Genomic DNA, 26,863 nt, shown 5'->3' with positions numbered 1-26,863 from the left:
ATTCTGTAAAGGGATTACCTTATCCAGGTGTGATGACCCCTAATATTCTGTCAGGGGATTACCTTATCCGGGTGTGATGACCCCTAATATTCTGTCCGGGGATTACCTTATCCGGGTGTGATGACCCTAATATTCTGTAAAGGGATTACCTTATCCGGGTGTGATGACCCTAATATTCTGTAAAGGGATTACTTTATCCAGGTGTGATGACCCCTAATATTCTGTAAAGGGATTACCTTATCCGAGTGTGATGACCCTAATATTCTGTAAAGGGATTACCTTATCCGGGTGTGATGACCCCTAATATTCTGTAAAGGGATTACCTTATCCGGGTGTGATGACCCCTAATATTCTGTAAAGGGATTACCTTATCCGGGTGTGATGACCCTAATATTCTGTAAAGGGATTACCTTATCCGGGTGTGATGACCCTAATATTCTGTAAAGGGATTACTTTATCCAGGTGTGATGACCCCTAATATTCTGTAAAGGGATTACCTTATCCGAGTGTGATGACCCTAATATTCTGTAAAGGGATTACCTTATCCGGGTGTGATGACCCCTAATATTCTGTAAAGGGATTACCTTATCCGGGTGTGATGACCCCTAATATTCTGTAAAGGGATTACCTTATCCGAGTGTGATGACCCTAATATTCTGTCAGGGGATTACCTTATCCAGGTGTGATGACCCCTAATATTCTGTCAGGGAATTACCTTATCCAGGCGTGATGACCCCTAATATTCTGTCCGGGGATTACCTTTTCTTGGGCGTGCAGAAGAAAGAGGACATCCGCGTACTTGAACCCTTCATTTTCTTGCAATTCCTTCTGCAGCAATTTATTCCTCAGGACAATGCAGGCCAAGGAAAAGGCCACCTCCACCTGGACACGTGGTTTTCAGAGGTTATTTTTCACTCACCGTTTATCAGATGGCATTTTTTATTATGCAGACATGGATATGGGATGTAGTAATTCGAAGGTACTATGAAATCCATGGATCCCAGTTCTCTCACTGGCATTTAGAGAGTGGCATTTACATCTTCTGGAGGAATGCCCCTTACGGTTTTTGAACAGCTGGGGAAAGATCCTGCCTCTGTGTGCTGGGCATAGGTGTATCCCTTCTTGATCTAAATTAAAAAAAAAAAATTCCTGGCATGGGCCCAGCCGGCGTGGCTCAGTGGTTGAGCGTTGACGTATGAACCAGGAGGTCACGGTTCGCTTCCCTGTCAGGGCACATGCCCAGGTTGTGGGCTCGATCCCCAGTAGGGGGTGTACAGGAGGCAGCCGATCCATGATTCTCTCTCATCATGGATGTTTCTCTCTCTCTCCCTCTCCCTTCCTCTCTGAAATCAATAAAAATATATTTTAAAAATAAATAAATTTCCTGGCGTGTGTTAAAGCTGTTTTGAACTGCTTACTAGCTACTGGCCTGTTCATTGTAAGCCAGCTGTGGGCAAACTACGGCCCGCGGGCCGGATCCGGCCCGTTCGGCTGTTCTATCCGGCCCGAGGAGCCGAAAGAGCGGAGGGTTCTCTTGCTCTCCCCTCCGCTCCTTTACTTTGAATTTATATTAGTTCACACAAACACTCCATCCATGCTTTTGTTCTGGCCCTCCGGTCCAGTTTAAGAACCCATTGTGGCCCTCGAGTCAAAAAGTTTGCCCACCCCTGTCTTTCTGGACCGTCTGTGAGTTAAGCGGAGCCTGCAGAAAGTGCTGGGGGTTAGCCCTCTGTTTCTGGGGTCATGATCTGAACATCCTGTAAAGCAGGGGTCCTCAAACTTTTTAAACGGGGCCAGTTCACTGTCCCTCAGACCGTGGGAGGGCCAGACAATAGTTTAAAAAAAAAACTATGAACAAATTCCTATGCGCACTGCGGGCCCGGGAGGAGTTGGCTGCTAAGCGGCCCCCGGCGGGCCGGATCAATGTCCTCGGTGGGCCGCATGTGGCCCGCGGGCTGTAGTTTGAGGACCCCTGCAAGGAACCTTGGGTACTGCTGGGATGCAGTGGTTATGCTTTCAGGAACTACACTGTGCATTTCCATGAAAAATGTTACGGGTTTGAAAATGACAGTTGCAGAAGTATTTCTTTTACTATAGAATTTTACTTGCGGGAAAGTATTGAAGTGTTCTGTTTTAACAAGTTTAAGAACTCCCTGAAAATCTATCCTGAATTACAGGTAGGTGCAATTGATGTAAAAACTCTTTTGCCATGAAAATGCACGTTTAAAAATAAAAATGTATTTTATGTGGCATTTTCCATAGTCTTAGGAAATGTATTGGTACTTTGAAAGTCGGTGTAATTTTTACTATAATTCAAGCCAAAAACATTGCTAGCATGTGCTCCTTCCTTCTTTCCCCTAATTCAACTCCCATCTATAATAATAAAAGTGTAATATGCTAATTAGACTGGACAGCCGAACGACCTTCCGGACGTCCTTCCGGATGACCTTCTGGACGAAGCCGGGGCTGGGAGGGCCGAGGCCCTTGCACGAATTTTGTGCATCCGGCCCCTAGTACGAACATCATCTCTTTCATAGCCAGAAAAGCCACATAACTTAAAACATCTTTTCTGGTAACAAACACATTCCTTCAAAGAAATAACGTGATGTTTACTTACATATTTTCCTCTTTGGTCATTTCTATTTTCTCCTTTCCAAAAGAGGCCGTACCAAATTTTGAAGAGAAAATATATTTTTGGTTGTTATCCATTTCCTGCCTGGCCTCCTATCGAGGTCCTGCATTTCCAGAGCTTTAGGGAGGGGTTGGAGTAGATGGGAATGGCATTTCATTAAGACGCTCTACGAGAAGCCAGCGGAGGAGTAGACGGCTTCTGGGCAATGTTTACTTTGGGGAATAGAAGGTGGGGCTGCTTCGCTGGCGTGGCCACGGCAGGATTCACTTACAGCTGAGAATTTTGCTACCGACACCCCACATCCCTGTGACCCCCACCCAGTATCTGAGGAAGTAGGGATGAAAGGCTGTGTCTCATCCCACACCTGAGGGGTAAACGTGTTTGAGGAGGAGGACGCAGACCTTCCTATTTTGAAGAGATATTTTACTAGACCTTACTATCTTTGTAGCAACTTCTTTTGTGTAAAACCTCTAGAGCATGGGTGGGCAAACTTTTTGACTCGAGGGCCACAATGGGTTCTTAAACTGGACCGGAGGGCCGGAACAAAAGCATGGATGGAGTGTTTGTGTGAACTAATATAAATTCAAAGTAAAGGAGCGGAGGGGAGAGCAAGAGAACCCTCCGCTCTTTCGGCTCCGCGGGCCGGATAGAACAGCCGAACGGGCCGGATCCGGCCCTCGGGCCGTAGTTTGCCCACGGCTGCTCTAGAATGTTGTTTAAAGGTTTAACGTTTGTATTGTACTCATGACCTTGCAAATGACACCATTTAATCTTCAGGTGTCCCATTTACGTTCATTTTCACCGGGTCGAGTACCTTGATGCTCAAAGACGGGTGGTTTTTCAGCAGCTGGATCAGCACCGGGAAGGCGTTTTCCTCCACCACGAACTGCTGGCTCGTGGGGTTGCTGGTGTGGGCGACACCTGGAAGACCCCACATACACGAGATGTTTCTTCCATCTTGGAAGTGGTGGTGTGCTTGGCGGACAGAGCCCCAGCACCAGCCGATTAGTCAGCCCCGCCCCCTCAGCCTGGGGGTGCACAGAGCTGGTGCTGCAGGGCTCTGGCCTGTTGGAAACAGGGCTTCTAACCCGTCCGTCCGGAGGCTGGGTCCAAGGTCAGATCGGACGGCGTAAGCGGGACCTCTGGGGCCAGAGGGAGCACACAGCCCTTCCGAAAGCGAAGGTGTTTGTGCTCCAGAGGGAACTGGACTCTCTCCAGGCCAGAGAGGCGCGCCTGAGCACCAAGCCAAGAGCGGGACACAACCCGAGTCCCCTGGGAAAGGCGACGCCCTCCCGGACACGCCCCGTGGCTCCTGCTGGGTTCCAAAGCCCCCTCCTGGCTCAGGCCCTGGACACAGACTCCGGGGGCGCTGTCCCCCTCAAGGATCGAAACTTATTGAAAAGCAAACAAATACAAGTGCATTTGTTCTCTTGTAAAAGAATACGATTAGTAAATGACGAAAGGAAATGCTATAGCTACACCAATTCACCTGAATTAGGTTTTTAAAAGGCAACGTGAAGTGGAAAATTTACTAGTAGAAGTGGATACTATTTTCTAAGTCACAAGACAACAAAATTAGAAATACTAGACCAGTGATCGGCAAACTGCGGCTCGCGAGCCACATGCGGCTCTTTGGCCCCTGGAGTGTGGCTCTTCCACAAAATACCACAGCCTGGGCGAGTCTATTTTGAAGAAGTGGCGTTAGAAGAAGTTTAAGTTTAGAAAATGTGACTCTCGTCCTAACCGGTTTGGCTCAGTGGATAGAGCGTCGGCCTGCAGACTGAAAGGTCCCGGGTTCGATTCCGGTCAAGGGCATGTACCTTGGTTGGGAGGCAGCTGATTGATGCTTCTTTCTCATCAATGTTTCTAACTCTCTATCCCTCTCCCTTCCTCTCTGTAAAAAATCAATAAAATATATTAAAAAAATAAAATAAAAAAATAAAAACTTTGGCTCTCAAAAGAAATTATAGTCGTTGTACTGTTGATATTTGGCTCTGTTGACTAATGAGTTTTCTGACCACTGTACTAGACTATCAAGGAATAATAATAGCTGTCATTTATTGAAGAATTATTATGTGCAAGGTACTTAAGCTTATGATGCTACAGTTTGTTTTTATAAAAATGACTAGAGGAAATATTCTGGTTAAAATTTCTAACCAGAGTGCAAGACTAGAACCTATGTAAAAAATTGAGTTTCACCACTTTTACTCATTAAGGTCTTGGAGAATTAAAAGAACAATATCTACACATTAAAAATGGTGGAGGGCTCTAGCAGCAGGGACAGGGAGGGAGGGGAGCATCTGAATGGCTTAAACACCGAGGAGGGGTTTACACACCGATGCACATGGACCCCACGGCTCGGATGACGCTCAGGAGCGTGCCCTCCGCCAGCTTGCTGATCCTCAGCAGGCGGACCAGCGGCGCGATGCCGTTCCCCTCGCAGATCTGGTTTTGGTGCAGCCGGCTGTCCTTGCTCAGGGCGATGACTGCTTCGCCTCCTGGAAAAGAAAAGCAAGCAGTCCGGCCAGCGTGGCTCAGTGGTTGAGCATTGACCTATGAACCTGGAGGTCAGGGTTCGATTCCCGGTCAGAGCACACGCCCAGGTTGCAGGCTCGATCCCCAGTAGGGGGCGTGTAGGAGGCAGCCGATCAATCATTCTCTCTCATCACTGATGTTTCTCTCTCTCTCCCTCTCCCTCCCTCTCTGAAATCATTACACATATATTTAAAAATAAAATAGCCCAGCCAATGTAACTCAGGGGTTGAGCATCGACACATGAACCAGGAGGTCACGGGTTTGATTCCCGGTCAGGGCACGTGCCCGGGTTGCAGGACGCAGCCGATCCATGATTCTCTCTCATCATTGATGTTTCTCTCTCCTTCTCCTTTCCTCTCTGAGATAAACAAAATCAATAAAAATATATTTAACAAAGAAAAGAAAATACAAAAGCAGGCAGCACGTCTGAGCCCAGTGCTCACGGGTGCCGATCGGTCCCTGGCAGACAACTCACCGACGTACTGCATCTTAGCCGACGGCGACAGGAGCATGTTTATGATGAAGTTGTACCCGATCTGCTCTGCCATGTACTTCTGCTGTTTCAGCGTTTGTCCCGCCAAGGCCCAAAGCGCCACGGCTCCTTGCTCCTTCACGTCTATTTGAAAGGCCTGTTTAAAAGAAAGTGCATTCACTCAGTGAGCATGTATCTAATACTGGAGGAATAGCCTGCTTTAATATATATATATATATATATAGCCGAAACCGGTGTGGCTCAGTGGATAGAGCGTCGGCCTGCGGACTGAAGGGTCCCGGGTTCGATTCCGGTCAAGGGCATGTACCTTGGTTGCGGGCACATCCCCAGTGGGAGGTGTGCAGGAGGCAGCTGATCGGTGTTTCTCTCTCATCAGTGTTTCTAGCTCTCTATCCCTCTCCCTTCCTCTCTGTAAAATATCAATAAAATATATTTTTTAAAAAAATAATATATATATATATTTTAAAAAAATATTTTTATTGATTTCAGAGAGGAAGGGCGAGGGAGAGAGAGAAACATCAATGAGAGTCATTGCACGCCCCCTATTAGGAATGGACCCCACAATCCCGGCATGTGCCCTGACCAGGAATCGAACCGTGACCTCCTGGTTCATAGGTCGCTCAATCACTGAGCTGTTTTAATATATTTTTTTTTATTGATTCCAGAGAAGAAGAGAGAGAGAGAGAGAGAGAGAGAGAGAGAGAGAGAGAGAGAGACTCATGATGAGAGAGAATCATTGGTCAGCTGCCTCTTGCATGCCCCCACTGGGGGTCAAGCCTACAGCCCGGACATGTGCCCTGACCAGGCGTCGAACTGCGACCTCCTGGTTCATAGGTCGATGTCCAACCATCGAGCCATGCCGGTGGGGCAGGAACACCCCATTTTAGAAGACGTTTATTCTAGAATTGGTTGCAGTGTTCTCTGCACTGAGCCAGAGTCAGCAGTGAAAACGCTGGCTAAGAAAAAGGACACTGGTCCTCCCGTTCCTACCTTGAGAAGCTTCAAGAGGTATTTACTCAGGGAGTTTTCCAGAAACGCTCTCTGGATGGACGGGTTGTAGCTGGCCAGGGACTCCACGGCCATGGCGCCCTTCACCTGCACGTTCAGCTGCTTCCCCTTGAACAGGGCCACCAGCGGCGGGATGGCTCCCTCGGCCGCCAGCGCGTTCTGCACGTCCTTGTTGTCGCGGGCCACCTCCGCGATGGTGGCCGAGGCCACGGCCTTCAGCAAGTCTGCGGGGGAATTCAAGAGCCAGTCAGCTACGTCTCTCTCTCTCTTTTTTTTTTTTTTTTAAATATATTTTATTGATATTTTACAGAGAGGAAGGGAGAGGGATAGAGAGCTAGAAACATCGATGAGAGAGAAACATCGATTAGCCGCCTCCTGCACACCTCCTACTGGGGATGTGCCCATAACCAAGGTACATGCCTTTGACCGGAATCGAACCCGGGACCTTTCAGTCCGCAGGCTGACGCTCTATCCACTGAGCCACACCGGTTTCGGCTCAGCTACGTCTCTTAAAAAGCAAGACTATAAAGACACAGCACATTAGCTTCGCATATTGTAAAGTCAAATGTGTACAGTGTATACGGTCCGCCGGCGTGGCTCAGTGGTTGAGTGTGGACCTCTGAACCAGGAGGTCAGGGTTCGATTCCCGGTCAGGACACAGGCCCGGGTTGCGGGCTCGATCCCCAGTGGGGGGCGTGCAGGAGGCAGCCGATCCGTGATTCTCTCCCATCACGGATGTCTCTCTCTCTCTCCCCCTCCCTCCCCTCTGACATCTCTCCCTCTCTCTCCCTCTCCCTTCCCTCTGACATCAGTAAAAACACATTTTAAAATAATAACGCACAGACCGGGGCTCACCCGAGCTGGACCTGAGGAACATGATGAGAAACTGGATGCCCCGGTGGTCCCGCACGGCGCGCTGGTTGCTCTCGTTGCCCACGCACAGGACGCGGATGCAGTGCATCACGTTCACCAGCACGTTCTCTATGTCCAGCTTCAGGAGGTTGATCAGAGCGGGGATCCCGTTCTGGAGGAGACGGCGCTGCGTTACAACGGCTTTCACGGACAGGAGGCGCCCTGCACTGAGAGCCACAGCGCGCGTCCTGCGGCAAATACGACCCCTAAACCAGGATGTCTGCTCACATGGCACCTCGAGTGACAGTGAACAGTGTTGAGAATAGTGCAGGCCAGGGGTCGGCACACTCATTCGTCCACAGAGACAAATAGCAACAGGACAACGATGGAAATTTCTTTGGAGAGCCACATCTTTTAAACTTAAACTTCTTCTAACGCCACGTCTTCAACATAGACTCGCCCAGGCCGTGGTATTTTGTGGAAGAGCCGCACTCAAGGGGCCCAAGAGCCGCCTGTGGCTCGCGAGCCGCAGTTTGCCGACCACGGGTGTAGGCTTTACTATTAAGGCGACGATTCTATAAATGTATTTTTAAAATAGCTTCCTTCAGACCAAAGTAAACCGAGGCTGCCGGTTCACTGTAACATTGAATAAAATACCGAAAAGGTGGAGCAACTGCGTAAGAGCAATTGAACACAGAGCCCATTCGGGAACCTCTGCCATTGCAGGTGCGCTCATGACTGGCAACTGTATCTGTGCAACACAGATTATTGTTTTTATTTTTATTTTTATTTTATTTATTTATTTATTTATTTATTTTATTTTTTTAAACATATTTTATTGATTTTTTACAGAGAGGAAGGGAGAGGGATAGAGAGCTAGAAACATCGATGAGAGAGAAACATCGATCAGCTGCCTCCTGCACACCTCCCGCTGAGGATGTGCCTGCAACCAATGTACATGCCCTTGACCGGAATCGAACCTGGGACCCCTCAGTCCGCAGGCCGACGCTCTATCCACTGAGCCAAACCGGTTTCAGCCAGATTATTGTTTTTAAACGTGAATAGAATTTCCTAATTTTATTTTATTTTTTTAAAAATATATTTTACTAGAGGCCCGGTGCATGAAATTCGTGCATGGGGGGGATGTCCCTCAGCCCAGCCTGCACCCTCTCCAATCTGGGATCCCTCTCACAATCCAGGACTGCTGGCTCCCAAATGCTCGCCTGCCTGCCTTCCTGATTGCCCCTAACTGCTTCTGCCTGCCAACCTGATCACCCCCTAACCACTCCCCTGCCAGCCTTATTGATGCCTAACTTGCTCCCCTGCTGGCCTGTTTTCCCCTAACTGCCCTCCCCTGCAGGCCTGGTCACCCCTAACTGCCCTCCCTTGCAGGCCTGGTCCCTCCCAGCTGCCCTCCCATGCTGGCCATCTTGTGGTGGCCATCTTGTGTCCACATGGGGGCAGGATCTTTGACCACATGGGGGCAGCCATCTTGTGTGTTGGAGTGATGGTCAATCTGCATATTACTCTTTTATTAGATAGGATTGATTTTTTACAGAGAGGAAGGGAGAGGGATAGAGAGCTAGAAACATCGATGAGAGAGAAACATCCATCAGCTGCCTCCTGCACACCTCCTACTGGGGATGTGCCCGCAACCAAGGTACATGCCCTTGACCGGAATCGAACCTGGGACCTTTCAGTCCGCAGGCCGACGCTCTATCCACTGAGCCAAACCGGCCAGGGCAGAATTTCCTAACTTTAAATGGAGGAAAGAAATAATGCAAGAGTTTTCAAGGAGATAAGACACAGGAAGACACCCTTGCTTTCGATAAAGCGAGGCGGCGCTGCGATGTGAGCCATGGTGCGTGTGTAGGAGGTGCCCCCGGGGGCAGTGCTGGCAGGACAGGTCCCCAGGGAGTGGCTCCGCCTGGAGGGGCCAGAGGAGAAACTCAGCTCTCGGTCCGGCCCAACGGGGATGGGTGTGCGGTGCAGCAGGCCCTGCTCTAGCTTCTTCTCCGTGAGGGAACGACGGTCCGTCAAAACGATGCCCCCCGACGAGCACTCACGTGTTTGGCGATGACCTCCTTGTTCTCGAGCTGCGCGATGTCGTACAGGATGACGGCGCAGCGCGAGTGCAGCTCGGGCTCGTCGGACGCCAGCAGGGTGATGAGGGCCGGGATGCCCCCCGCCTCCACGATGGCGTGCACCACGCTGGCGTGGGTGGAGATGTTGCTCAGCAGCCCAACCGTCTTGCACTGCAGCTTTATCTTGGAGCCTTTCAGCAGACTGATCAAGGCGGGAATGGTGCCTGAAGCAGAGATTGGGAAAAGCATGGGTTATTTTGTGACCATTTGTAGCCCATTGATCATCATAAGATGTAAATAATGCTGATGGCCCTGGCTGGTGTGGCTCAGTGGTTGAGCATGGGATGGCGGACTGCAGGGTCCCGGGTTCGATTCCAGTCAAGGGCACAGGCCTGGGTTGCGGGCTCGATCCCCAGTGTGGGGTGTGCAGGAGGCAGCCGATCCGTGATTCTCTCTCATCATTGATGCTTCTCTCTCCCTCTCCCTCTCCCTTCCTCTCTGAGATCAATAAAAACATATTTTTTAAAAAAAATTTTTATATATATTTCTTTATTGATTTCAGAGAGGATGGGAGAGAGAGATAGAAACATCAATGATGAGAGAGAATCATTGATCGGCTGCGTCCTGCACATCCCCCACTGGGGATGGAGCCTGCAACCCGGGCATGTGCCCTTGGCCAGAATCGAACCTGGGACCCTTCAGTCCGCAGGCCGATGCTTTATCCACTGAGCCAAACCGGCCAGGACAATAAAAACATATTTTAAAATAAATAAATAAATAGTGTTTATGGACATTGACATGCGAACAATTAGCAAACGGCTCTATAACGTACTGACACAGTTATTACGGAAAAATACGTGCGTGCACTTTTCTGTCTTGTCTACAGTGCAGAGAGCTCTCACCGTTCACACATTTAACCCTCACGTGCACACGACCATACATTTCATACGGGTGACCCTAAGCCACCTTTGAAGCACTGGATTCTGGCTTAAGATCATGGACAAATCCATTCTTTGAGCTGCTGTCCAGGGGAGTCCGTGCTGATCGCATCCAGCGTGTGTGGCTGTGTCTGTGCAGGTGTCCGCGCACTGCATTACGCTTCACCCGAACTGTGACAAGCACTGACAAATGACATTAACGAGCAGAACCGGGCCGAAGCAACCTCAGCCTGACTGAGCAGAACTGGCTCAGAACTCATGGGGCCTGCTGGGAATAGGACGCCGGGCTTCAGTTCACTGTGAAAGAAGACAGCACCTTAGCCCGGCCGCTGTGGCTCAGGGGTGGAGCATCGACCCAGGAACCGGAAGGTCACGGTTCGATTCCCGGTCAGGGCACAGGCCCAGGTGGTGGGCTTGATCCCCAGTGCGGGGCCTGCAGGAGGCAGCCGATCCTTGATTCTCTCCCATCGTTGATGTTTCCATCTCTCGCTCCCTCTCCCTTCCTCTCTGAAATCAATAGAGATATATTTTTTAAAAAAAGAAAACAGCACATTACAACCCAAACACAAAATGCTGGAGAATATAATAGGCACAATGAGGGCTTTATTTATTTGCCTGAAATGTAATCTCTCTCGTGACTTCGTTTATCTGTGGTTCCCTTTTACACGGGGAACGTTGGCACGCATTTTCAGGAGCACATTAAGGGACTCCCTAGAGTAACTTTCCCACCCCCCCTTCCAACAAATGTTTATGGAGCACCTCATGTGCGTTCAATATTCACATGCGAGTACTGGCCACCTGTGGTGAGAAGGCTAACCCCTATTTTGTAAAACTACTGTTTGAAATTCTCTGCTGTTTAGATCGTCCCTTGTTCTGTAGAGTCAACTCTGCTATTTTTTAGACAGCCCCTTATTCTGGAAAAATAACTTTGCTTTCTAGCCTGCTTGAATAATGAGGAAGATAAAGTTAGCTGTCTGACCTTGTAGGCCAGAGACTAGATCAGCCGTGGGCAAACTACGGCCTGCGGGCAGGATCCGGCCCGTTCCGCTGTTCTATCCGGCCCGCGGAGCTGAAAGAGCGGAGGGTTCTCTTGCTCTCCCCTCCGCTCCTTCACCAGCAGCAGTGTTAACATGGCAACGTCGGGAAACACGGCCGCAGCTCCTTCTTCTGAGTGGGCGGATTTATATCCCCATTCAGTAGAAGGAACAACCTCTCCATCTTCCAGAGGCTCCTTGGAATGCCCGCGGACCGTCCCCCGACATCACCCTGGGAATGCGGAGACACGTTATCGTGGTGATGGAGGGAGACACGCCCCTGGAGAGCACAGTATCAGAGCATTAGCTAAAAAGGAGACCAACAACACTGTTCCCACTGAAGTTGATGTTTTAAAGACCAAAAACCTTTCAACCCAGTCTACATTGCCATCTACATCTACGTCCCGGGCATCATTTGGAAGTTGCACTAAAGAAAATGTTTAATTTACTGTTTATACATTTTGTTCTTTTCTATTTGTTTTAGTTTTAAATTATTTTATTATATTTAAGTTTAATTTGAAAGGCTTTTGTACCTTTCCTTTGTTAGGCAATTTTATTTTGCCTTTGCCATCTTCAATATAAGGTATGTTATTGTGCTATGATTCCTCCATTTTTTGAAGTTTCAAATTATAATAATTAGTGTTTACATTCTTCTTGTTAAAATGTTTGAAATGAATAAAACTATTGAAATAATAATAATAAAAAAAGACCGTACCCTTTTATGTAATGATGTTTACTTTGAATTTATAGTAGTTCACACAAACACTACATCCATGCTTTTGTTCCGGCCCTCCGGTCCAGTTTAAGAACCCATTGTGGCCCTCGAGTCAAACAGTGTGCCCACCCCTGGCCTAGATACTCCCATGCTCTCATGCCATGCCAGATGTATTTTTTAATTGGATAGAACTGTGTTGTTTTCTAGGCCACAAGCTCCCAGCGAGATAACCACTGAGCACACAGAGGGCCGGCTCGTTAATAAAAAGGACACGTCTGCTTGTTGCTCTGCTCAGAATTTGAAGGACGTTTTCCTCTGGGCCCACCGGTGTATAATAAAGTGGAACTCCCATCTCTCTAAGCGTTGCTTGGTCCTTCTCCGACCTTCCGCAACAACTGGACAGTGTCGACAGAACATCCCCATCATTTTAGAAAGTTCTGTCAGACGGTGCTGTTCTCCGAACAACCCCAGGAGGTGGGACCCGTTTATTAGTGAGGAAACGAGGCTTAGGGAGGGCAAGCAATTAGCCTACGTTCTGAACACAGCGCTACCTACCAACCCAGGACTGCCGCTAAGCCCACAGACACAACTTTTAATTTAAAAAACAAACCTTTAAATACAGGCTGCAGATAATGTCTAAACAAGAGTGGTAAATAGGAGCGGTAGTATGGTAATTTACTGTCATTGTTAAACTTGCACATTTTTAGAGAAATGGGATTTGTGTCGTTATTGGATCCTGTGCCGAGTTCATGGGGAAAAGAAAAATGTATCTCAAAGCGACTCACTGAATGGAATAGAGCTCGGCAAGAAGCAGGGTAAGCCAAAGCCAGTTCACACCCTTTGCCTCACCTGCATCCAAAATGCACTGCCAGTACTCATCCTTGGCCAAGCAGATCACCTCCAAGGACATGACGGCCATCATCCTCCGCTTATAGCTTTCGCTTTGCAGCATTTCTGGCGGGAAGTCACAGAAAAACACGCATTAGAATTTTACAGAAAGGAGTGCAAGGGTTGACTCTGTTTCTGTCGAGGCCAAGTGCAGCCAGGAATCGAGATCTCCCCCATCACCACCATCGCATCCATTAAATTCCCTCTGCGTGAGGCCTTCTGTGAGGTGCTGAACATATCACCTACACCAGGGGTCCTCAACCTTTTTAAACAGGGGGCCAGTTCACTGTCCCTCAGACCGTTGGAGGGCCGGCCTATAGTTTAAAAAAAAAACTATGAACAAATTCCTATGTGCATTGCGGGCCCTGGACAAGTCGGCTGCTAAGCAGGACAGGTAGCGGCCCCTGGAGAGCCAGATAAATGTCCTCAGCGGGCCGCATGTGGCCCGTGGGCCGTAGTTTGAGGACCCCTGACATGATCTTCAAGGGAGAGAGAGATAGACACATCAACGATGAGAGAGAATCATGGATCGGCTGCCTCCTGCACACCCCACACTGGGGATCGAACCCACAACCCAGGTGTGTGCCCTGACCGGGAATCGAACCATGACCTCCTGGTTCATAGGTCAATGCTCAACCACTGAGCCACACTGGCTGAGCAATAATCTTATTTTATTTCACCTTCAGCTTAGTTTTCTTTGGACCTATTGTGAGTCCCGCATCTCCTCCCTGGCGTGGGCGCAGTGTCCATTCTGGGACGTGCCTTGGCGGTCACGTTTGACATTCCATTGGCTCTTCTCGTGGGTCAGCTCCCAGGCTCCTGCTTGTTGGCCGCATGCCCTGTGGAGCGCCGTTGGGTCCTCCCTGGGGAGCCTGGGAGGGGCCCTGCTGACGAGCACCCGAGTCCTGAGCCCAGGGAGGGTGAGGGGGTGGGTCCGGGTGCTCCGCGTTCCCACTGTTGGCCTGGCGTGGTTTCTCCGGCCAGCTCCGTCCTGAGGCTTGCCTACATATTTTATTTCTGTTGCGTCCTCTCCTAGTTCCTCTTGAATGCATGTTGGCTGTTGCTGGTGTTGTTTTCATTTAACCTCCATGTACTTTTAGTGGGAAGGAGTAAAATTACAGGCGCACATTCATTTGGCTTACTGACCCTCTCAGCTTTATAATATTTCTGGATAGATCGAGTACACATTGGGACAAAAATCACAAAACATTTATCAGATGGTGAGGGAAAGTGTTACTGAATCTGTCTCTAAAATTAGGAATGAGGAATAAATTGGAGGGAATCTTTTCCACTCAAACTTTAATTTCCTCCCTTTTTCCTTTATTTTATTTTATTTTTTTAATGTGCTTTATGGATGGAGAAGAAGATGGTTGGACTTTTGGAGAAAATTGGAACACAATGCCAAAACCAGTTTGGCTCAGTGGATAGAGCGTTGGCCTGCGGACTGAGGGGTCCCGGGTTCGATTCCGGTCAAGGGCACGTAACTTGGTTGCGGGCACATCCCCAGTAGGGGGTGTGCAAGAGGCAGCTGATCGATGTTTCTCTCTCATCGATGTTTCTAACTCTCTATCCCTCTTCCTTCCTCTCTGTAAAAAATCAATAAAATATATTTAAAAAAAAAAAAAAAAAAAAAAAAAGAAAATTGGAACATAAAAATAAATGTAATTGTGTGAAATGTAGTCTACTTGGGTTATTTATCTTTAATTAGAAATAAAACTACTCTTACATACCCAAAAATATAGTTTGGTGCTATTTTTATTTCTGGTTTTAACTTAACATTTTTTATTTCATGATTTTTACTTTTTATTTATGTATGCATGTATTTATGTACTTATGTATTTATTTATTTTAATCCTCACCCAAGGATATTTTCCCCTTGATTTTTAGAGAGAGTGGAAGAGAGAGGGAAAGACAGAAACACTGACGTGAGAGAAACACATCGATTGGTTGCCTCCTGCAGGTGCCCTGACCAGGGCCAGGGCCGGGGCCAGGAGGAGCCTGCAACCAAGGTACATGCCCTTGACCAGAAACAAACCCAGGGCCCTTCGGTCTAGAGCAGCCTTGGGCAAACTACGGCCCGCGGGCCGGATCCGGCTGTTCTATCCGGTTCTCTTGCTCTCCCCTCCGCTCCTTTACTTTGAATTTATATTAGTTCACACAAACACTCCATCTATGCTTTTGTTCCAGCTCTCCGGTCCAGTTTAAGAACCCATTGTGGCCCTCGAGTCAAAAAGTTTGCCCACCCCTGGTCTAGAGGCTGATGCGCTATCCACTGAGCCACACCAGTTAGGGCTTTCATGGTTTTTACATATTTAAAGTACAATGCATGTATTCCTGCCTTTGATTTGCCCCATTTCAGAGTATCACTAATTAACTTGAATAATAGTCAGAACATCTCTCTATATAAAAGGCTAATATGCACATTGTCCGCTCGGGAGTTCGACAGGGAGAGCATGAGTTTGATCATTTGCTATGATGTGCGCTGACCACCCGGGGGCGGCAGGCAACCAGTGGTGGCGGCGGGGTGCTGAGGGAGTGAGGGAAGGAGGAAGCGGGGAGGTGGGGAGGCGGGGAGGCCGGCCTAGGGACCCGACCCTGCACGGATTTCGTGCACCAGGCCTCTGGTTTATTCATAAAGAGACTGCGTGTTCTATACTCACCTACCAGAGTTTTCCAAACTGGGAGCTCGGGGAGATGCAGCTCGATGATGTGCTTGAGGACCTCCGTGTGGAAGGTCAGCACGGAGAGGTGGATGATGTTGTTGCCCTTGATGTCCGTTTTCCTCCAGTTGGCCCCGAGAGAGAACAGGTATTTGATGGTGTCCAGCGCGCCTGACGTGGCAGCTAGCAGCAGCGGAGTGCACTGATTCCTGAAACCCAGGGGACACGGTATCGTAGCTCAGCACACAGAGAGCCCCGTCTCCTTTCTGCCACACTCGCCCGACGGCTGCGGAGGAGGGTCCGGCTTAGACCACCGGCCGCTTTCCGGTCCGCGGGCGGGGCGTGCGGGACAGCACAAGGCTGCAGGTTTGCAGACGCCCCATGACTTACTCAGCTGTCGCCTCGGCTTCCAGCAGGCTCGGGTCCTTCCTGCAGAGGATCATGATGATGCAGATGTTGTCGTAGAAAGCGGCGAAGTGGATGGGCATCCAGCCCCTTTTCTCGGGAAGCGTGTAGTCGGCTTTGAAGCAGAGGAGGCAGGTGGTGGACTCCAAGGAGCAGGCCTGCGCGGCCAGGTGCAGAGGCGTGGGACCTGGGACGGACGGGCGGTGCCTTCAGGGGTCCGAGCCCCAACAGGCCTGGAAGCAGGCCGGCCGCAGAGCTTAGCCGTGTGTGGTACAAGCTTCGAGATAAGCGCTGAGAACGTGAATGTAGGCTATTCTACGTTTCCTGATTTAACTCAGGCTGCCAGGCCGTTAGAAAGCAACACTTCCTTAAAAGTTAGGGGTAAGCATCACTGAAGACATTAAAGAGCTGAAAAATTAGGTCAATGTGGTCAATAGCTTTTGTGATAAAATAAGCTATTTCCTGTTCATTTTCCATTTGCTTCAAAAGGCCTCTCTGTCCCTAAAGCCAGTGGCTGTTGTTCAATTCTCATCTCACCTCTCAAGGGTAAATGGACCACATCTTCCTCTTTAACTCAGTTCTTGTCCTAGGCTTCTGTGGCATCACACCCTCCTGTCCCTGCCCCCCCCCCCCCCCGCCCCGCTTTCCCCGCCTCCCCTCCCCCCATTCCTGTGGGGCCTCCTTTGGGTGTTCCCAGTGTCCTGACCTCAGATGGTTACTGTCACTAGATGGCCGCACATCTAAATAAAATGAACCGGGTTTTGCCTGTTTAAGGTATAAAAACGACTTTTGGATCTGATCTTATAAAAATACGTAGAGGTGACTGCACATTTCACAGTTAAAAAGCGGAACAAACAAACTGACTGGAGTATGAATAAAGAACCAGGGGGAGAAGACGCTCACATTTCAAAAGGGTACGAAGCATCGTCCTGTGACATTCGCATGAGACGGAGCACTGTGGGGACCACAGGCCTAAGAAAAGTTTTAACGTTTGCAATCACGTTCTAACAGGCACCACGCATTTTACTTCTGTCTTACCGTTTCTTTCTCTTTTGGCATCCGTTTTTGATGACTCTGTTTGAAAAGGAAACACACATAGGAATAGGATGATTACTATAGAGCAGTTTCCTAAATCAGCCAAAATAGACTCGTATGGAGGAGGACAGAGAGACGATGCTCGGACACAGGTGATGTGAGACGGGACTGGGTGCAGCCTTGGGTCAAGCACCTGGGCATACTGTGTGCATCGGACACCACGCTGCCCCTCCAGTGGTGGGTCAGACGCACCGCTGAGGCAGCTTTGTGCTGGTTAAGTAACAGCAGACATGGCCAGTATTGCTCCACATACTTCAACGTCTACCCAGCCCGGCCGGCGTGGCTCCATGGTTGAGCATCAACCTATGAACCGGGAGGTCACGGTTCCATTCCCCGTCAACGGCACAGGCCCGGGTTATAGGCTTGGTCCCCAGTTTGGGGCGTGCAGGAGGCAGCCGATCCATGATTCTCTCTCATCATCGATGTTCTCTCTCTCTCTCCCCATCTCCCTTCCGCTCTGAAATCATTAAAAATATATTTAAAAAGAAAACTACCCAATTCTCAGCTAGTGGACATTCAAGTAGCCACAGGATGAATGAGAGACTCATTTGTCAACATTTTTTTTCACACCAAAAGGACTTAAAATATAACACATCTATGAGTAATAACTACCCTTTGCATTTAAATGTGACTGAATTTGTGCTCTTTTTTATTTTTATTTTTTAAAAATATTTTATTGATTTTTTACAGAGAGGAAGGGAGAGGGATAGAGAGTTAGAAACATTAAGGAGAGAGAAACATTAACCAGCTGCCTCCTGCACACTCCCCACTGGGGATGTGCCCGCAACCAAGGTACATGCCCTTGACCGGAATCGAACCTGGGACCTTTGAGTCCACAGGCCGACGCTCTATCCACTGAGCCACACCGGTCAGGGCTTTGTGCTCTTTTTTAAAATGAAGATTGAATATTTTAATTGAGTAATAGAGGCATCGTACCAGCAAAGCATTTCAATTAGAGTGACAGAGCACAGAACTTGTTGGTAGTCAACAGGCTTAAAGCAGAACGCCTTGTTTGGCGAGGGCAGGTGGAACAGAGCGCTGGCTGAGATGGAAAACCTCGGCGACAGCAATGCACCGGCCACTCCCAGCGCTTGCCCCCTTCTCCCCTCAGCGACCCAGGGCCTCCGCTTCCAGGGTCCGCTCCCGGCCTTTCCACTTGGGTTAAATATATTCCGAAGAATATGCAAATAAGGAGGTGTTGCTAATAACCGGGAAAACCACTCTTCCAAGTTTACCCAGGGGTAGCCTCCAAGGGGTCACTACCCCTAAAGCTATCACTCTGGTGGACATGCTTGCTGTAAACGTAACGTAAGTTCAGGTGGTGAGGAGACACGTCCCGGGCGGGAGCCCTGGCATATGGATGCTCTGCTCGGGTCTCGATGGCCCTCCCTGTCCTCCGACCCCTGTAGGGAGTCGCTGTCTGCATGCCAGCGATGTTCAAACGCTGCCCTGCACGCCTACAGCTAGGCATTCACTCAGCAAGGGTTTCCCAAGCACCCAGCGTGCCAGGCTTCCTCCTGGGCCCTGGGGCACCATGGCCAACAGGGGAGCCGAATTGTTGCCCATTTATGGGGCTGACATTCAAGTGAGGGAGACAGGGTGGACCAATCACAACAGGTAAGAGAGCAACATGTGATCCCTAGGGAGCCCCTCTGAACGAAAAGGGTCAGAAACCTCAACTCCACTCGGGGCACCAATACCACAGTGTAGTCTTGCTCTAAAAGCCACATGCATTCTCTCTCGCTCTCTCTCTCTTTTTAATATGTTATTGATTTTGAGAGTGAGAGGAAGAGAGAGGGAGGGAGAGATGGAAACATCAATGATGAGAGAGAGACATCGATCGGCTGCCTCCTGCACGCCCCACACTGGGGATGGAGCTTGCAACCCGGGCCTGTGCCCTGACCGGGAATCGAACCGTGACCTCCTGGTTCCTAGGTCGATGCCAACCCGGGAGGCACGCCGGCCGGGCTCGACATGCGTTCTTAGTGCTGAGTAAGGGGTAAGGAAGAGAAAGCCGCCTGAGCCCGTGTGTAAGATCACAAGCGTGGTGGCACCTTGGCTAAACATGATGAAGCGCCTCTGGTTGACGTTGAAGTTGGCTTTGCACAGCTGGCAGATGATGGGCACGCGGTTGTGCAGGGCGGCGTGGTGGAAGATGGCGTAGCCCGCCTCGTCCGACACGTTGATCGTGGAGCTGGAGGTCTTGCGGCTGAAGGTGTGGAACACGGCGGACAGGCCTTTCTCCACCGCAGACTTCATGCCAAACGGGATGCTCTACAGATCATCAACAGGCCAGAGTTAGTTTCAGGGACGCAAGGCCGCGACCTGTGCTGACACCCTCACATACCTGGTGCTCAGCGTCGTGGAGTTTCCACCAGGATCCCCGTGGAGAGTGTCTCCCTGGGCAGTGATTAACGTTGTTAGAGCTCCCAGAGAAACATCAAGCGCTCGAAACCTTATTTTTGGGAAGTCCACCTACACCCCCCCCCTTTTTTTTTTTTTAGGGAGAAGTTGCAGGTCCTTCTTTAGAGACAAGCAACATGCGGTGGACAAATATCTTTCTGAAATACTTTAAAGGCAAAGGGAGATCATTGGGTTCCTTCTCTGATTTAAGAATGGTCTAACGTAGAAGTCTCGAAACTCAAAATCTACAGCTATAGAAACCTTAGAACAATAAACATGATGAATACAAAAAAAAAAAAAAAAAAGAAAGAAAAGAAAGAAAGAAAGACCAGTTTCTCCAGGTCTTAAAATGAAGAGGTAAAAATGCCACACTTTTTAAAAAATATTTTTTTATTGATTTCAGAGAGGAAGGGAGATGGAGAGAGAGATAGAAACATCAGTGATGAGAGAGAATCACTATCGGTTGCCTCCTGCACGCCCCACACTGGGGATTGAGACCACAACTCGGGCATGTGCCCTGACCGGGAATCAAACCCCGACCTCCTGGTTCATAGGTTAACGCTCAGCCACAGAGGCACACCAGCCAGACTGTCACACTTTTCTTTGAGACATTCCAACTAGTTAATAGTTTAAAGTTAAACTAACAGGTTATTAAACTGTTTTCATGTATAGGCAGTAAAACAAAGAAATGCTTGGTAAATGCCAGTGTATTCTTTGGAACCGGTGAGCTCACCACCTGACACCCGCTGAGACGCCATGCATCGAGGCCTGCTGAAGCAGATGCAGAGATCCGGGTCAGGACGCTGGGTGTGCACCTTGGGGTTAGTTCCCAGGGGGCGCAGGCTCCACCAGGTGTGAGCGATGGGAAGCTCCATAGCTGGCTGCACCTCAAATTTCTCATTTGTAAAATAGGAGTGAGGACCAGACTACTGGTACACCTTGAAAGAGTGTGTTGAAAGGATTTATAATGGTGCCTGTTATACAAAATTAGCACTTAATAAATATTAGCCATCTATATTATAAAAGGCCAGTGGCCATAACGACCCAATGACTGGTCACCAGGAGGTGCATTGATGGGTCTCGAGGCGCGGCAGGTCTGAGTCTCGCGGGATTTCGCGCGCTGGGCCTCTAGTGATTAATATTAATCACATCCAGTTCATGAACAGGTTGTGTGGTAATCACGCCAGAAATGTACAATCCAGCCCTTCCTCCCTCCCCCGCTACAGCCATGGCCGCCACCGTCGCTGTCCCGGTCCAGGTGCTCCCCTGCCCCCGGACGAATTGCTTCCGAAAGGCGATGCGGAGAAGACTGAAGAGGAGCTGGAAGAGGATGACGATGACGAGCCAGATGAGACCCTGTCGGAGAGACTCTGGGGTCTGACGGAGATGTTTCCGGAGAGGATCCGGTCCGCGGCCGGAGCCACTTTTGATCTCTCCCTCTTTGTGGCTCAAAAAATGGACAGGTTTTCCAGGGCAGCCTTGTGGACTGGGACAACTTCCTTCATGATCCTGGTCTTCCTGTTGTCTTTGAGACCGAGAAGCTGCAAATGGAGCAACAGCAGCCACTGCAGCAGCGGCAGATACTCCTAGGGCAGGGGTGGGCAAACTTTGTGACTCGAGGGCCACCATGGGTTCTTAAACTGGACCGGAGGGCCGGAACCAAAGCATGGATGGAGTGTGTGTGTGAACTAATATAAATTCAAAGGAAAGGAGCGGAGGGGAGAGCAAGAGAACCGGATAGAACAGCCGGATCCGGCCCGCGGGCCGTAGTTTGCCCACGGCTGTCCTAGGGCCTAACACAGGGCTGTCAGGAGGAATGCCAGGGGCTCTACCTTCACTTCCTGGAAAGATCTAGATTGTTACTGCTCTATTTGACCTGTCTTGGTGGGAGAAGTTTAAAAATTCAATACTGTAAGAACTGCTGATTTTTTTTCTTTTTCTTTTTGGCACCAAAACAATTTGGTTGGGAAAATTTCCCCTTCATCGTCTCATGGAGAGACTCTCAACTTGCAACTGTGCCCTCCAAGCTTTCCTGACGGACTTCTCTCCTCACTCTGACACCAGAGTGCATCGAAGCAGACGGTCACTCCCCACTCGGGCCATCCCGCCTCTCACTAAATTACTCCTCAGTGTCAGAAGGTCTCCGCAGTGTCTGATTGTGGAACAGGAATGGATGCCCCTGGGAAGGATGTATCGCTGACCATTGACGACGGTTTGGTTTTGTCATGCACACTCTATGACATGCAAAATGCATTCCTGCTGTGGTGAAAAAAAAGAAAAAAAAGAAATGCACAATCCAGAGCTTTTCGGGTGGGAACGTGGAATTCTCATTTCATGTTGGAAACGTTACGTAACCTGCGATTTGACCCTGAGATAAAAACGTGAGACATACCCTTGACGGTGACATATAACTTCCTACACAAAACCATGTGGTAGTTACCGACACACCTTGCATTTCATAGCTTTCTTGAAACCAAATTTCTTCTTAAATTGCTCGTGTAACTGAGTATCCGTCAGCGGGAGTCTCTTGGGTCGCAGGCTGTTCACTATGTCGTTTATGGCTCCCCACCACTGCGTCTTATACAGTTGCTGATAGAAAGTTTCCAGTTCAAAACAGATCACATAGTAGCTGTTAAAAAAAAAAAAAGTTAAAAAGGTAAGTTTTCCTGACTTTGATTTGCTACTTTTTTATATGCTGGTAAACCTTTACATTTCATAACAATTAAAGACAAAACTGTGGTTTAAAGTGTACTTGGTAAGTACTTTAATCGCATGGTTATCAATGGCTAGTAATCAAGTCTTTCTATAAAGAGCATCTTCTCCATATTGGCCCTTCTGATGGACTCTGTGCTTCCGGGCCAGTGCCTGGGGCAGAGGTCCTCAAACTTTTTAAACAGGGGGCCAGTTCACGGTCCCTCAGACCATTGGAGGGCCGGACTATAGTTTAAAAAAAAAACGATGAACAAATTCCTATGCGCACTGCGGGCCCGGGGCCCGTCGGCTGCTAAGCAGGACAGGCAGCGGCCCCCGGCGGGCCGGATCCATGTCCTCGGCGGGCCGCATGTGGCCCGCGGGCCGTCGTTTGAGGACCCCTGGGGCATTGCTAAGCGTCACTGGAAGCTCGAACTCTGGCTTGAAGGAATTCTGGTTTACCTTTTAACCACGTGCTTCCCTTCCTTTCACCAATGTATATATTAACTCTTTTACTCTAATTACCCTCCATGTGCTTTCTCAAGAGTCTGCCTTGAGCCCGCCGGCGTGGCTCAGTGGTTGAGCGTCTACCTATGAACCAGTAGGTCAAGGTTAGACAAGTCCGGGTTGGGGGCTCGATCCCCAGTGTGGGGTGTGCAGGAGGCAGCTGATCCACGACTCTCTGATCATTGGTGTTTCTCTCTCTCCCTCTCCCTTCCTCTCCGAAACCAGTAAAAATATATTTTAAAAAAGAACCCGCCTTGCGTGCGGGGACTAGGAAAACCCCACCCTCAGGTCCTGAGACGGAGGCAGGCCACAGCCCGGGCCTCTCGGTCTGGAGGAGAGTCACTGCTGGCTCCTTCCCTCGGTGGAGGGAGAGGTGGCCTTTCTCCCGCTGCCACCCCCATTCCCACGGAGGAGGGGGGCGCCTCGGGGCCGGCTCTACCTCTGCCAGTGGGATCCTCTCCTGCCACCTGGTTCTGCTTCAGATGCCACTAGTCATTGCTGTCCATACAGGGGCCCTGCCAGTGGCCCCTCCCACGGCTCCTCACTTGCTGCTTAGTGGCCATCAGTCCATACATTGCACACGTTTTCAGGGAGGTGAGTGGGGGACTGACTACACTCGGGGAATTCCTTGCCCAGGAGCTGGGGCCGGGGTGCGGTGGGGTGGGGGGACGGTCACAGGCCCCACGGGTCAGTGAACAGAACCGAAGGTCTTAGGGACACCCTCCGCTCTGAACTCGTCAGAGGCTGATCTCCCCTTCCTTGACCTGTCCGCCAACCCAGATGTCTGAACCCAGAGGCCTCTGCATGGATGCAGGCACGTCTGAGGGCCAGTTCACACGTGTCTGAGCGTGCCATCCTTCCTGAGCCGTCATCCCTACCAGAAGGAAACCAGGACACGAGACTGTCAGCTGAAGGCTGTCCCACCCACACCGGGCGAGCACAGTGCCAGGGCTGGTGGCGGGCCTGCCCCTTTCTCCAGGGGCCCGGCTTGTGGAGGTGCGCCCCCCCCGCCCCCCCCCCCGTCACTTGGGGTTGCCTCCCTCCCTAAAATCGAGGGCGGGGATTCCGAGTCCCACCCAGAAGGCCTTCATATCAATGCTGATACGCTCTAGAGCAGGGGTGGGCAAACTTTGTGACTCGAGGGCCACCATGGGTTCTTAAACTGGACCGGAGGGCCGGAACAAAAGCATGGATGGAGTGTTTGTGTGAACTCATATAAATCAAAGTAAAGGAGCGGAGGGGAGAGCCAGAGAACCGGATAGAACAGCCGGATCCGGCCCGCGGGCCGTGGTTTGCCCACGGCTGCCCTAGAGTCTAGCATGTAAGGAGCGGTGCAGACCAGGTGACGGTCACTGAGGTGACCGTTCTAAGGACTGTTCCGCGATGCTTCGCAGAGCAGGAGGAAATGAACATTCGGTGCTTTGCTGAGTCCGCATGCCATGCCGGGGTGTTACTGGGCTCGGACCTCCAGCGTGAGGCTGTCACCCAGCCTTGGGATTCTGACACGTGTCTGCTCTCCGCTGACTTTCTTTTTCTTTTTTTTTTTAATATATTTTATTGATATTTCACAGATAGGAAGGGAGAGGGATAGAGAGCTAGAAACATCGATGAGAGAGAAACATCCATCAGCTGCCTCCTGCACACCTCCCACTGGGGATGTGCCCGCAACCAAGGTACATGCCCTTGACCGGAATCGAACCCGGGACCCTTCAGTCCGCAGGCCGACGCTCTATCCACCGAGCCAAACCGGTTTCGGCTCCGCTGACTTTCAACAACTGTGGCTGCTGCGAGTAATTCTGAGTCCTTACCTCTTCCCGTCAAATTCCATGACTGGTATGGAGTAATATTCTTTGTATCCGGAATCTTCCGCAAATGTGCTAGCAGCACAATCCTGTATTCTTTCCAGATTGTTCTACAATATGAGTTAGGTTAGTAAAAAAAACATCTTTAAACAAATCGAAACGACTGGGGTGTCTTTTAGATGAAATTTTATACAGGCAAATGGCAATTAAAAAAACCAATATCCCCTCAGACCCTCCTAATAACTATATGTACCAGATCCCTATCTTGGGAATGAGAAAAAAAAAATGGAAAAGAAAAGACACAACGAAGGTTGAAGAGCAGTGACAGGAGAAATGTATAACATTTATACTACAGTCCCGATGAGGAATGATCATTCCCGAACTCTAGAGCAGCGGCGCCCCCGGGGTGCATGGGCCACTGGTGGACCATGAGGTCCGGAAGGTTGGCGACCGCCCCCTGGAGGCCTCTGCTCCACGCGGATCTCGGAGGGAAATAGAAGGACAGGCCCTGACCGGTTTGGCTCAGTGGATAGAGCGTCAGCCTGTGGACTCAAGGGTTCCAGGTTCGATTCTGGTCAAGGGCATGTACCTTGGTTGCGGGCACATCCCCGGTGGGGGGTGTGCAGGAGGCAGCTGATGGATGTTTCTCTCTCATCGATGTTTCTGACTCTCTCTCTCTCTCCCTTCCTCTCTGTAAAAAATCAATAAAATATATTTAAAAAAAAAAATAGAAGGACAGGCAGTGGGTGGCCGGGATTCCGACTCCACTGTTTGGCTGAGTGTCCCGGGGCCAGTGCTGCCCGTGAGAGGCCTGACCGTCTGGGAGGGTGAGAGCGGTGCTTGGCTTCCTTCCCCTCTTATCTCTGACACGCAACACGGTCCCGTAGGCGCAGTGTGCGCTTAACTCATGCGTGTGCCACACGGTCTGGGAAAATAAGTGCGGGGGGGAGGCAGTCATTTCGAGAGCTGCCGAGTGCCCGCTCCCGCAGAGACTTTCTGAGCGGAGAACAGGACGAGAGAGCCTTGACACGACCAGGAATGATCATGGTTCCCACCTGGAAGACTTCCAGAGCATCCTCGATGGCAGGCGTGGTGATGTCGAATTCAATCCCTCCGTGAACGTGGAAATACTGATGCTCTGTGTACTGAAAGTTCCGGCATTTAAAATCTGGTCCGTAAATGAACGGGGGCAATTCTCGCTCGGTCTTGACCTTGTCATCTCAAAAAGGAAAACAAACTGATTAAAAAGTGAAAAGGGGCAGGTAAACAATCATCTTTTGGAAATCTAGATTCTCGTTTATGTAAACAGAGTGAAAAATCCACACGAAGTGAAAAACTTGGCAATGAGATTCTATGCAATTATTTATGCTCTTAGCGTATATTTCAAACATTAAAATATATTTATGTCATACATTTTGGGGCATTTTCTGTAGTTTCATTGCACAGACATTCCAAAAGAATAGTCAAAACATTATTCTACTTATTGATTTCTATGTGTGAGCTCAACACTAAACTCTTACCTCCACTCATCAGAAAAGATTTGAAACTTGGTGCCTTAGAGAATTTTTGGTTAAATAAACAAAAACTTACCAGAACTAGAAATAAGTGGATATCTCTTACATGACAAAAATAACCAGCCCACTTCTCTGGAAAGTAATAAAACCACACATAAAACATTTATTAAAAAAAATAATTGTCTAAAATCGCAGTAAGGATTAGGTTTGTTCAATATCTTTTTTAAAAAATATATTTTATTGATTTTTCACAGAGAGGAAGGGAGAGGGACAGAGAGTCAGAAACATCGATGAGAGAGAAACATCGATCAGCTGCCTCCTGCACACCCCCCACTGGGGACGTGCCCGCAACCAAGGTACACGCCCCTGACCGGAATCGAACCCGGGACCCTTCAGTCCGCAGGCCGACGCTCTATCCACTGAGCCAAACTGGTTTCGGCATTGTTCAATATCTTGACCTGGTAGCAGACTATGGTTTCATCCACAGCAAGTACATCATGTCATTTGGGAAATGTAAAAGGGACGTGCAGAAAACCGCAAAGATGGACATAGCAACCTGCTCTCACCACCTGGAATGAGCTGTGAGCATGACCCAGGGGCGCATGTG

At 49.5% G+C, this 26,863-nt stretch overlaps 1 protein-coding gene across 1 annotated transcript in view; it reads right to left on the bottom strand.

Annotated features, from left to right (window-relative positions):
• The window catches only part of ANKAR (ankyrin and armadillo repeat containing), a 53,006-nt gene that overhangs the window by 17,508 nt on the left and 8,635 nt on the right, over positions 1–26,863 (bottom strand). Inside the window, exons 4-18 of the mRNA XM_080669035.1 lie at positions 25,798–25,961; positions 24,749–24,852; positions 22,191–22,371; positions 19,394–19,613; positions 17,283–17,318; positions 16,230–16,431; positions 15,840–16,048; positions 13,141–13,245; positions 9,587–9,828; positions 7,524–7,692; positions 6,651–6,892; positions 5,643–5,796; positions 4,969–5,130; positions 3,447–3,553; positions 760–882 (exon numbers count right to left, since the gene is read on the bottom strand). Coding sequence (XP_080525161.1) covers positions 760–882; positions 3,447–3,553; positions 4,969–5,130; positions 5,643–5,796; positions 6,651–6,892; positions 7,524–7,692; positions 9,587–9,828; positions 13,141–13,245; positions 15,840–16,048; positions 16,230–16,431; positions 17,283–17,318; positions 19,394–19,613; positions 22,191–22,371; positions 24,749–24,852; positions 25,798–25,961 — 2,420 coding nt within the window. The remainder of the gene's footprint in view (positions 1–759; positions 883–3,446; positions 3,554–4,968; positions 5,131–5,642; positions 5,797–6,650; positions 6,893–7,523; positions 7,693–9,586; positions 9,829–13,140; positions 13,246–15,839; positions 16,049–16,229; positions 16,432–17,282; positions 17,319–19,393; positions 19,614–22,190; positions 22,372–24,748; positions 24,853–25,797; positions 25,962–26,863) is intronic.

The sequence above is a fragment of the Plecotus auritus genome, assembly GCF_963455305.1.
Source record: "Plecotus auritus genome assembly, chromosome: 5".
Taxonomy (NCBI): domain Eukaryota; kingdom Metazoa; phylum Chordata; class Mammalia; order Chiroptera; family Vespertilionidae; genus Plecotus; species Plecotus auritus.
Note: the sequence above shows the minus strand (reverse complement) of the source record. Positions and strands in the feature narration are given on the sequence as shown.